This window comes from Homarus americanus, unplaced genomic scaffold, assembly GCF_018991925.1.
Source record: "Homarus americanus isolate GMGI-L3 unplaced genomic scaffold, GMGI_Hamer_2.0 scaffold3050, whole genome shotgun sequence".
NCBI classification, from domain to species: domain Eukaryota; kingdom Metazoa; phylum Arthropoda; class Malacostraca; order Decapoda; family Nephropidae; genus Homarus; species Homarus americanus.
In genome coordinates this window covers 13,624-24,593 of record NW_024724106.1, presented here as the reverse complement: position 1 = coordinate 24,593, position 10,970 = coordinate 13,624, and the positions used below count along the sequence as shown (strand labels likewise).

Below are 10,970 nucleotides of genomic sequence, written 5' to 3'. Positions count from 1 at the left end.
CATTCAAGATTTTGTTGCTGCTTGACAACGCACCAGGACACTCGCCCCTACTGTTGGATCATCACCCCAACATAAAAGTGGTCTTCCTTCCTCCCAACACTATGTCATTAATCCAGCCCATGGACCAAGAATTAATCTGCAACGTTAAGGCTGCATTCTCTGCAAAGAAGTTTAAGCTCCTGAACGACTATACCAACACCAAGGATGAGTTGCGTAACCTGGGTGACACCAATAGCAAGAGCGAAGAGGACGAGGAACAACAGTTGGCAGAGCAAGAAGTACTTGTGAAACACTTTTGGAGGAAATTCAACTTCAAGAAAGCTGTGGACTTCTTGGTGGAGGCATTGGATCAGCTGTCTGCAGCAACGTTCGTCACACATGGAGACATGTGTTGCAAGGTATCCCAGGCAGAGTCAATCTGTGACTGGTGAGGTTCAGACTGTTGCAGTAGCAGTGGACCTTGCCAGAGAAGCTGTGCAGAGTGTTACAGCTAAAGGCTTCTCTGAGACCACCAACGACGACATTATGGAGGTGATAAGGGATTCTGATGTGACTGCCGACGAGATATTAGAAGATGATGACGTAAGTGAAGAGGCAGGTTGTGCGTCATCCCAAGAAAAACTCAAGTTATTGCATGGTAATGTAAGGGGTGCCATCGAGTGTGTAGAGAAACTGAAGCTCCTCCTTTCCGACGACCCTGACGATAACCGGTATGAAGTCTTCACTACCCAGCTGATGCAGATTATGGAGCCCTACATCAAGGTGTATCAAGACAACATCAACACTAGCCGTCAACAAAGCATTACCGAGTTCTTCGCCCACAACCCACCACAGCCAGCCCTAGCCAGTGATAGTGACAGAGACAGTGATGGTGACTTTGAGGATTTGTCAGGGAGACCCTGATAAGTGTGGATGACAGTGATGATGACTCACCTGAGGGCCAGTAGCCTGCCCTCTGCCTCGGAACCAACCTCCATTCCCGTACGCCGACCCATCTCTTCTACTAACGTAAGTGTTAAACCTAACCTTGATTTTTTCTAACCTAACCTACTGTATATTTTTCTCTTACAGTATTGATATTTCTCTTCTATATTATGTGTGTGTGCATACCATCATAAAGTTAAGATGTTATTTTTACTAAAACGTACGTATTGTGTCGGGAAAAAGTGGAGTTTGGGGGTCGGCCCAGTCTCTATTTCAATTAATCCCATATGTTCTGTTGTTCACTTTACGCGTCTTTACGCGGGCCTCTGTGGGTTCAATTGACCACGTAAAGCGAGGTATCACTGTATAGCCTTGGTGTTATTTTACAGGTAAATTTGAGTGTTTCAGGTACCTAAGATTATATAATTATAGGCTTGGTGTCATTTTACAGACAAATTTGGGTGTTTCATGGGACTACCTGAGGGCCCCCAGAAGCTCTCCCAAGGCCAGGGGTTCCCCAGAAGCTCTTCCAAGGCCAGGGGTCCCCCAAGGGCTCTCCCAAAACCAAAGACACCAGGAGACTACCTGGGAGTTCCCAGGGGCAGGGGCCCAAATGGCCCATCCAGGGACAGGGCCCCCACGGGACTACCAGGGTGCCCCCAGGGGCCCTCCCAGGGTCATGAGTCCCATGGAACTACCAGGGTGTTCCCAGGGCCAGGGGTCCCATGGGACTACCAGGGCCAGGGACCCTATGGGCCCTTCCAGGGTCAGCAGGTCGATGTGGCTACAAGGGGGGCCCCAAGGGGCTCTCTTAAAGCCAAGGGGCCCATGGGACTACGAGAGGGCCCCAAGGTGCTTTCCCAAGGCCAGGGGGCCCATGGAACTACCAAGGGACCCCAGGACCTCCCAGAGTCAGGGGACCCATGAAATAAATAACCAGGGAACCCCATGGGCTCTCTCGGGTCCAGGTGCCTTATGGAACTACCAATGGACTACCTGGGGCTCTACCATGGCCAAGACTCCCATGGGGCTACCAGGGGGACCCCAGGGCCCAGTGGAACCTCCCAGGGCCTAAGGGCCCCATGAGACTACCAGGTGGTCCACAGGAATTCTCCCTCAGGGCCAGGGGCCCCAAAAGTCTACCAAGTGTGCCTTACCGGGACCAGGGGCCCCATGGGTCATCCAGAGAGACCTAACAGAGCCAGGGGCACCATGAGACTAGCAGGAGACCGCAGGGGCCCCGTGGTACTACCAGGGTGCCCCCAGGGGCCCTCCCAGGCCCAGGAACCGCATGAGTGTACCGATAACCCCAGGGGCCCTCCCATTACCAGGGTCCCATGGGACTACCAGAGGGCTACCAATGGCGCTGCTTTCCTGTTGGATATTTATTCTCCTTTAAATTGTTCATGAGGTGATGATACTGGAAATGCGATGGGCGGTGTATCAGTGTATCTCCCATTATTCTAAATAGTGAAAAAGCAATTGCCACCACGGGCCCTGAAGGGACAGTGCCCCCTGGGACCATCCCATTTGCCATACCAGGTGCGGGGCACCCAGGGACCCTCCCAGGGGTGTCGGTGTCTCCAGGAGCCATCCCAAGGGCAGCGGCACCCCCAGGGGCCCGCCTAGGGGCAGAGGAGCCCCAGGGGCCTTCCAAAGGGTAGCGGCAAACCCAAGGTCCTTCTCAAGGGCCCTCACAAGGGCTACGACGTCCACAGGAGCCCTCCCAGGGGCGGCGACGCCCACAAGGGCCCTACCGCGGGCGGCGGCCCCCTCAGGGGCCCCTCCCTGGATCGGTGGTGATCCGAGGTGCCCTCCCTGGGGCGGCGGCAACCCCAGGGACCCTCCCTGGGTCGGCGCGGACCGACCCCAGGGGCGGCGACGTTCCTAGGGGCCCTCCCAGGGGAGGCAGCGCCCCCAGGGACCCTTACAGGGCCGGCGGTACCCACAGGGGCCCTTTCAGAGGCTGCAGTGCACCCAGGAACGCTCCCAGAGGCAGAGGCGACCCCAGGGGCCCTACCAGGGGTGCCCCCTCCCTTAAGCCCTATATATTGCTTGGTCGTGGTGTTGTACGTACTGTATTGCATACGTCCAATAATCACTTACTTAACCTTGATTGGTGGACTAAAATGTAAAACCACCAAATTACAACCAATAAGAGAACAGAGCTGTCAGTCAGCACAACACCCCAACTTATGTTTTCCTGTTGGATATTTATTCTCCTTTAAATTGTTCATGAGGTGATGATACTGGAAATGCGATGGGCGGTGTATCAGTGTATCTCCCATTATTCTAAATAGTGAAAAAAAACAATTGCCCACAGGGACCCTACAGGAAAGGTGCCCTCTGCGGCCCTCTTAGAGGTGGTGGCGACTCCAGGGGCAGCGGCGACCCCAGGGGTCCTCTCAGGGGCAGCGGTGACCACAAGGGGCCCTACCAGTGGCGGCAGCAACCACAGGGGCCCTCCCTGGTGCAGCGATGACTCCAGGGGCCCTCGCAGAGGATGTGATGCACCCAGGGGCTCTCTAAGCGATTGTGGATACCGTAGGGGTCCTACCAGGGGAGGCGGCGAAATAAGGGGCCCCTCCCGGGTTTGTGGGAACCCCAGGGTCCTCCCAGGAGGAGCGGCGCCCCCAAAGGCCCTTGCAAGGGCGGCGGCACCCCCAGGAGCCCTCCCAAGAGCGGCGGTGGCCCCTTGGGCCATCCCAGGGACAGCCACGCTCCCAGGGACCTTCCCAGGGGCAGCGTCGACCTCAGAGGCCCTTCCAGTGGCAACGGCGCCACCAGGGGCCCTTGCAAGGGCGGCGGCGGCCCCATGGGCCATCCTAGGGGCCCCGATGACCCCAGGAGTCCTAGCAGGGGAGCAGGGGACCCCGAGGGCCCTCCTAGGGGCCTCGGCGCCCACAGGAGCCCTCCCAGTGGCGGGGGTGGCCACAGGGGCCCTCCCACGCGCGGCGATGACACCAGAGGCTCTCCCAGGGGCGGTGGCGCTCCCACAGGGCCTACCAAGGGCGAGAGAACCCCAAGGGTATCCTCCCAGGGGCGGCAGCACCCCCAGGTACCCTACCACGGGCAGCAGTGACCTCAGGGGCCCTCCCTTGGGTGGTGGTGACCTCAGAGACCCTCCCAGGGGCCCTCCCAGGAAAAGTGGCGCACCGAGGGACCTTTGTAGGGGCGGCGACGCCCACTAGGGCAATCCCATGGGCTGCTGTGCCCCCAGGAGCCCTCCCAGAGGCGGAGGCGACCCCAGGGGCAGCGGTGACCCCAGCGACCCTACAACGAGAACCCCCCGGGGCCCTATATATTGCTTATTGCTTGGTCGTGGTGTTGTGTATACTGTATTGCATACGTCCAGTAATCCCTTACTTATCTGTGATTGGTGGACTAAAATGTAAATCCACCAAATTACAGCCAATAGGAGAACAGAGCTGTCAGTCAGCACAACACCCCAACTTATGTTTTCCTGTTGGATATTTATTCTCCTTTACATTGTTCATGAGGTGATGATACTGGAAATGCGATGGGCGGGGGGGGGTATTTATTTAACGTCAGATCTCCCATTGTTCTAAATAGTGAAAAAACAACTGCCCCCAAAGGCCCTACAGGGACAATGGCCCTTGGGGCCCTGTCAGGGGCGTTGGCGATTTCATAGGTCCCTCCAGGGGAGTCGGCGCTCCCAAATGCCCTCCCAGGGGTGACAGTGCCACCAGGGACCCTCCAAGGGGCGGCGGAACGCCCAGGTGTCCTCCTAATGGCGGCGGTGCCCTCAGGGGCTCTCCCAGGGGCGAAGGAACTCCCAGGGATCCTCCCAAAGGCGGTGGCGCCCTCAGGGGCTATCCCAGGGGTGGCGGAACTCCAGGACCCTCCCGGGGGCGGCGGTGATCCCAGGGGCCCTGTCAGCGTCTGTGGGGCCCCCAGGGTCCCCTTCCAGGGGCTCTGGCGAACCCAGGGGCCTCGAAGATGCAATGTATTCTCCCGGAGCCCTCCCAAGGGCGACGGTGTTCCCAGAAGCGAGGGCACCTTCAGGGGCCTTATCATGGGCAGTGGCGACAGCAGGAGTCCTCTCAGTGGCGATAGCAATCCCAGGGGCACTCCCAGGAGCGTCGGCGACCCCAGGGTACTCCAGGAGTGTTGGCAACCCCAGGGACGGCGGCCACCCAGGGGCCCTCCCAAGGGCAGCGGATCCCAGAGGCCCTCCCAGTTTTGTCGGCGACCCCAGGGGCCCTCTCAGGGGTGATGGTGACCCAAGGAGCCCAGCAGGGGAATCGGCGACCCCAGGGACCCTCCTTGAGTGGCGCCGACTATAATGGCCCTCTCAGGTTTCCTTTTTAGGGGCGGTGGCGACACCAAGGGCCCTTTCAGGGAAGGCAGAGACCCCTGGGATCTTCTCAGGGGCATTGGCGACCCATTGGGTCCTCCCATGTGCGGTGGGGCCCCAAGTAATCCTTACAGGGGCGGCGGCTACCCAAGGAGCCCTCCCAGGGTCGGCTTGGACCCCATGGGCCGTCCACGGGTCGGCAGCGACTCCCGGGGCCCTCACAAGGACGTTAGGGCAACCCCAGGAGTCCTCACAGGGGCGGCGGTGTCAACGGAGTCCTGACGGCGGCGGTGGCTCCCTCAGAAGCCCACAAGGGGGGTGGCGACCCCAGGGGCCCTCCTATAAGCGGTGGCGCCCCCTCCCAGAAGCCCTTTAGCTTGCTTGGTCTTGGATTTTTACATATTGCATACGTCCAGCAGTCCCTTACTTTACTGTGATTGGTGGACTAAAATGTAAATCCACTAAATTACAGCCAATAGGAGAACAGAGCTGTCAATCAGCACAACACCCCAACTTATGTTTTCCTGTTGGATCTTTATTCTCCTTTACATTGTTCATGAGGTGATGATACTAGAAATGCGATGGGCGGTGTATTTATTTAACGTCATATCTCCCATTGTTCTAAATAGTGAAAAAACAATTGTCCCCAGTGGCCCTACAGGGACAGTGCCCTTGGTGCCTTCTTAGTGGCAGCAGCAATTCCTGGGCCCTCTGAGGGCCGCCGGCTACCTTTTGGGGCCTTACCAGCGGAGGCGGCGACCCCAGGAGCTCTCCCAAGGGCATCGGCGGTCCCAGGGGTGGAGGAGCCCCTAAGGGTCCTCCTAGAGGCGGCGATGCCCTCATAGGCCATGCCAGGGGTTGCATGCGACCCTGGAGAACTCCCAGGAGCTGCGGCGCCTCTAGGGGCCCTCCCAGAGGCAGCTGCAACCACTGCAGCCTATTACCATTTTATATTTAGCCTTTCATCCAGAGGTTTGCCACTGAGGGAATTAGTATGACTGTACATTCATATATAGTAAATGAGGAACTCTGAGGTAGGTTATTATGGCACGGGGACGAAGCCATAATGAGGGGTGAAATGAAACCTAACCTAACCTCACCCCTGTAAATCAAACCAAGTGTGTGTGTAGTGATGATGAATGGTCTTATAATAACTGGAGAGCATTCAGCAGCATCAATCATCATCATTATTCATCATCGCCATCATTATCGTCAACATTCATTATTTATCATCAATCATCATCATCGTCGTCATCACATATACGCCATCATTATCGTCATCATTCATCATCTTCATCATCATCATCATCATCATCATCATCATCATCATCTTCTATCATCACACACACCACATTACCACCCCTGAGCCCTCTCCCCCGCCCGCCTTGACTACCAGCAGTGTCAGTTGGTGCAAATTAGTGGCTATTTCGGTTCGTTTACGCCATTTTGTAGATTTTCTCATAAAAATAAATATATCGTAATATACCAAATAAAAATCTTTGTTTGGCATATGCAATAAATTCTGATTATCTACATGACATAACGTGTAATTTATTCAGAATGTATTCATCATGCAGAACCTCTACCTATGGGAATATGTCAACCTGTCGTTTGTATCATGAGTTCTGAGTGGCTGGTCACCACAAAGGAGCGCTGAATCTGTATCGAGAGTTCTGAGTGGTTGGGCACCACAAAGGAAGCGCTGAATCAGGAGTCGAGCTTGGAGCCACATTTGTCTGAACCATCTGTGATTTTTGTTGATTAGCTGAATAAAAAACGTTTCCCATTATTTCCTGCAGAAGCAATTCAGTTTTTCTGTTAGTGAGCATTTACATGTAATATCCGGTCCTTATCATTACAAGAGCGTCGGGTGGACAGAAGTTTCGATCGGGTGGTTCAGTGTCTGGGAGTCGAGCTCTCAGTTGTCACTTTGGAAGGTATCAGTACTTTCTTATGGTGTCAAATTAAGCAACACAAATATGGCCACGCCAGCCATCCGATTAAGTGTTATTACTAAGGTTTGCAAGTGACGCTTTATATCATGTGCTTCAAGACCACAAGAGCGTATGTTCGTACTGGAGATGGTTAAGTGTGTGGTGGAGATGTGGATGAACTTTAGACCAGGGACAGCCAGACATGGAGGGAGGGAGCCGGCCAATAGTGAGACGGTCGAGGCGCTTAGTGGATGTGTGACGGAAGTTAACGTTTACAAAATGCTCCTAAATTAATACATCCAGTTGTCAAGGATTATAAAATACAGACGCCATCATGTGTGTGTTGGTGTTGAAAAATATAAGGTATGTCACTGTGTATATTTCCCTTACAACTTATTTCTCTCTCCAATCTCCGTCAATTCGATAGCCCATTAATTGTATAGAAATGTTGATGACTGAGACTTCATTATACTGAATGATCTTGACAGCTTAACTAGGGTAGAAATCCATTTCAACGTGATTTGGTTGTAGGAGTTTAAGGTTAGGTACCAGAACAAGGCGACCAGCCACGCTGATTAACCCGACCTTCTCCCCTAGACCATTACCCGGTTTAGCAATTTATACGGAGTCCTTTAACACGGCTTTAGAAGATTATGAACATTAGATTAACACCTAATCGTGTCCATGATCAAACCTTATAAGTGGTTGTTCCCAGTCGGCGTAATAGAGATGTCTCAACTGTGTACATTATGCCTTCAGTCTTCATTGGTGTATTCATAAGTGTTCTAAGCGGTCTATGATTATCGGGAACAAAATGTAAACAGCACTTTTAAGCTAAAACGTATGTAACAATATAAGCAACTAACCACTCAGCGCAGCCAATCAGATTTTACTTGTTATACACATAAGTGCCACTTGTTGTGGTGGTGGGGGGTGTGCTAGGGTAGTTAATCTTCAGGTGATATAAGATGGGCTTCTGCCATATCTTCGTGATTTCATAATTTTATCTTGTTTAAACCAAACATGATTTCTATGAGCGTTTTAAATCCCAGTGTAAGAGGCGGTGTTACCTTGTTCACCTGACAGTCAAATATTGTAGCCAGGTACAATTAGATCCATCTTGAGTACATCAGTTGGTCACTGTGGAGGAATGGTGGTGGTGGGGAAGTGTTTATTGTAGTGATGGCGGTGGGGAAGTGTTTATAGTGGTGGTGGCGGGGAAGTGTCTGTGTTGGTTGCGGTGGGAAGTGTCTGTGGTGGTGGTAGGTAACTCATTTGCCAACCTCCAATCACCAGTGTAGAGGTGATATTTTCGACGAGTAGAATAATATACTTTTGTGCTGTAAATTATTAGATAGTCAAGTGAAGTATAATGGTCAAATAAATAGTTTACTTTCCATTATCACCGTATTTACTGTGTTGGGAAAAACATATTTCTGACCTTCGCAAGATATTCACTGATATTTCGGGAAATGAAGAAGAGAAATTAAAGAATATCACTATCAGAAAAGAAGACGAAATCCCCAGGGCCTGATGAAATTTAGGTGGCCAGGAGCCGGCTACTTTATGCCTTTACTCAGCATAGTATGACAGCTTCCCGTGGGCACACCTTAACACGTGCATTGAACATGTCACCTCATAGCCAGTGGAAAGCTACAGGGGATGAATCAGTATATAAATCAAATGTAATTAACCCATTTATATAATTCTGATGTTTATGAAACATGGGCCATTACAAAAAGAGTATTAGGTTTTATACCTAGAAATGTAAGTAATAAGAGTGCAGAGGTCTTATTGCAACTGTATCTTGCGCTAGTCAGGCCGCACCTCCATTATGCTGTTCAGTTTTAGTGCCCTTATTATAGAATGGATATCAATTCACTGAAGTCGGTGCAGCGAAGAATGACGAAAATGATTCCGGGACTTAGAAACCTTCCATATCAAGATAGGTTAAATAAACTAAACTTGCATTCCCTAGAAAGACGAAGAGTGCGGGGAGATAAAATAGAAGTATTTAAGTGGGTGAAAGGAATCAATAAAGGAGATATAGATAAAGTTCTTATAGTAACCGAGCAGGATAGGACTTGTAGCAACGGATTTTAGTTGGATAAGTTTAGGTTTAGGAGGGAGATAGGAAGGAACTGGTTCACAAATAGGGTGGTTGACGAGTGGAACAAGCTTAGCAACGTTGTAGTAAGTGCTGGATTGCTGGAAAGTTTTAAAAGGAGGCGAGATAGATTCATGGATGATAGAGAGTGGTAGTAACTCTCGACTAAGGATATATTTATATGGATATAAGTGGTGTATACTTTTGTACTTTTCTAGTGTATGGTGAGGCTGAGGTTCGGGTTTGGGTTAATTTAGGCTGTGGTCATCTGTACTGTACTTAAATTGTTCCTTTAATTGACCTTTGTTTGTGGTCTCTTAACTTTATAATGCTAAGTTATGCATTTCATGACTCATCTTCAACATGATACCTATATTTTGAGTTAATCTGAGGGTTATTATTGAGAACCTGGTGGACATAATATAAGAGTCATTATAGTGTTTACCCTGCTTGTTGTTGTGACCACTCGTGTGACTTGTGACTTGACTAGTGGTAAATTCTTGATAAAGAGGAGTGCTGGCTTAATAGTATGACGAAAGAGTGATTTTAATTCTTGTCGCCCTGCAATATATACAAAAAAAAACTATTTTTGGTTAATTAAATTATAATTTCACAGGTATTAACAGAAAATACTACTCCCGGGAGGATGAGGACCATAACTTGGTGTACAGATGACGAGGCGACATCAAGATGGACAAGAGAAACGATCAAGAGTACAATAAAGGATGAACATTCTCTAAATAACTCAGTCTACCAAACATGACAGGAAGTTGTATTGTATATATGTAAGTGTTGGTTAAATACGTCCACATAAATACTAAAACAGATTATAACAGTGTGTTGAAATCTTATCTACTGACTACTGTAGAGATACTGTAGCACTGTAGGAGTGAGGAAAGAACAAGCAATATTATGTAAGAGTGAGGGAAGGACATGCGGTGATGTGGAGGAGTGAGGAAAGGTTATGCGGTGTTGTGTAGGAGTGAGGAAAGGACTTGCAGTGTTGTGTATAACTGAGGGAAGGACTTCTATTATTGTGTAGGAGTGAGGGAAGCAGTGTTGTGAAGAAGTGAGGGAAGGACTTGCAGTGTTGTGTAGAAGTGAGGGAAGGACTTGCAGTGTTGTGAAGAAGTGAGGGAAGGACTTGCAGTGTTGTGTAGAAGTGAGGGAACGACTTGCAGTGTTGTGAAGAAGTGAGGGAAGGACTTGCAGTGTTGTGTAGAAGTGAGGGAACGACTTGCAGTGTTGTGTAGAAGTGAGGGAAGGACTTGCAGTGTTGTGTAGAAGTGAGGGAAGGACTTGCAGTGTTGTGTAGAAGTGAGGGAACGACTTGCAGTGTTGTGTAGAAGTGAGGGAAGTGCTTCTAGTATTGTGTAGGAGTGAGGAAAGGACTTGCAATATTGTGTAGGAGTGAGGGAAGGGCTTCTAGTATTGTGTAGGAGTGAGGGAAGGACTTGCAGTATTGTGTTGAAGTGAAGGAAGGACTTCTAGTATTGTGTAGGAGTGAGGGAAGAACTTGCAGTGTTGTGTATAAATGAGGGAAGGACTTCTAGTATTGTGTAGCAGTGAGGGAAGGACTTGCAGTGTTATGTAGGAGTGAGGGAAGGACTTGTAGTATTATGTAGAGTTAAGGATGGACTTGTAGTATTGTAGGTAGGAGTTTGGGATGCACTTGGTATGTTGTGTG

General features: G+C 50.5%; 2 protein-coding genes across 2 annotated transcripts; both read left to right on the top strand.

Moving 5' to 3' along the window:
- The first annotated feature begins 2,097 nt into the window (after positions 1-2,097).
- On the top strand, positions 2,098-4,115 carry LOC121864059 (collagen alpha-1(I) chain-like). Its single transcript, XM_042362956.1, has 3 exons — positions 2,098-2,300; positions 2,396-2,584; positions 3,248-4,115. Exons 1-3 carry the CDS (start codon positions 2,098-2,100, stop codon positions 4,113-4,115), a joined length of 1,260 nt encoding a protein of 419 aa, XP_042218890.1.
- A 560-nt stretch (positions 4,116-4,675) lies between these two features.
- On the top strand, positions 4,676-6,087 carry LOC121864062 (basic salivary proline-rich protein 1-like). The gene is made up of 3 exons (XM_042362960.1): positions 4,676-5,058; positions 5,257-5,470; positions 5,893-6,087. The coding sequence occupies exons 1-3, from the start codon at positions 4,676-4,678 to the stop codon at positions 6,085-6,087; spliced, it is 792 nt and encodes a 263-aa protein (XP_042218894.1).
- The last annotated feature ends 4,883 nt before the right edge of the window (positions 6,088-10,970 follow it).

Bases quoted from the DNA above. Each gene is read 5' to 3' on its own strand.
- LOC121864062 (XM_042362960.1), top strand. From the start codon at position 4,676: ATGGCGGCGGTGCCCTCAGGGGCTCTCCCAGGGGCGAAGGAACTCCCA. The intron at 5,059-5,256 runs GCAACCCCAGGG...TTTCCTTTTTAG, and splicing joins AGGGTACTCCAGGAGTGTTG to GGGCGGTGGCGACACCAAGG. The intron at 5,471-5,892 runs GTTAGGGCAACC...AATTGTCCCCAG, and splicing joins CCCGGGGCCCTCACAAGGAC to TGGCCCTACAGGGACAGTGC.
- LOC121864059 (XM_042362956.1), top strand. From the start codon at position 2,098: ATGGGTCATCCAGAGAGACCTAACAGAGCCAGGGGCACCATGAGACTA. The intron at 2,301-2,395 runs GTTGGATATTTA...TATTCTAAATAG, and splicing joins ACCAATGGCGCTGCTTTCCT to TGAAAAAGCAATTGCCACCA. The intron at 2,585-3,247 runs GTAGCGGCAAAC...AATTGCCCACAG, and splicing joins CCCCAGGGGCCTTCCAAAGG to GGACCCTACAGGAAAGGTGC.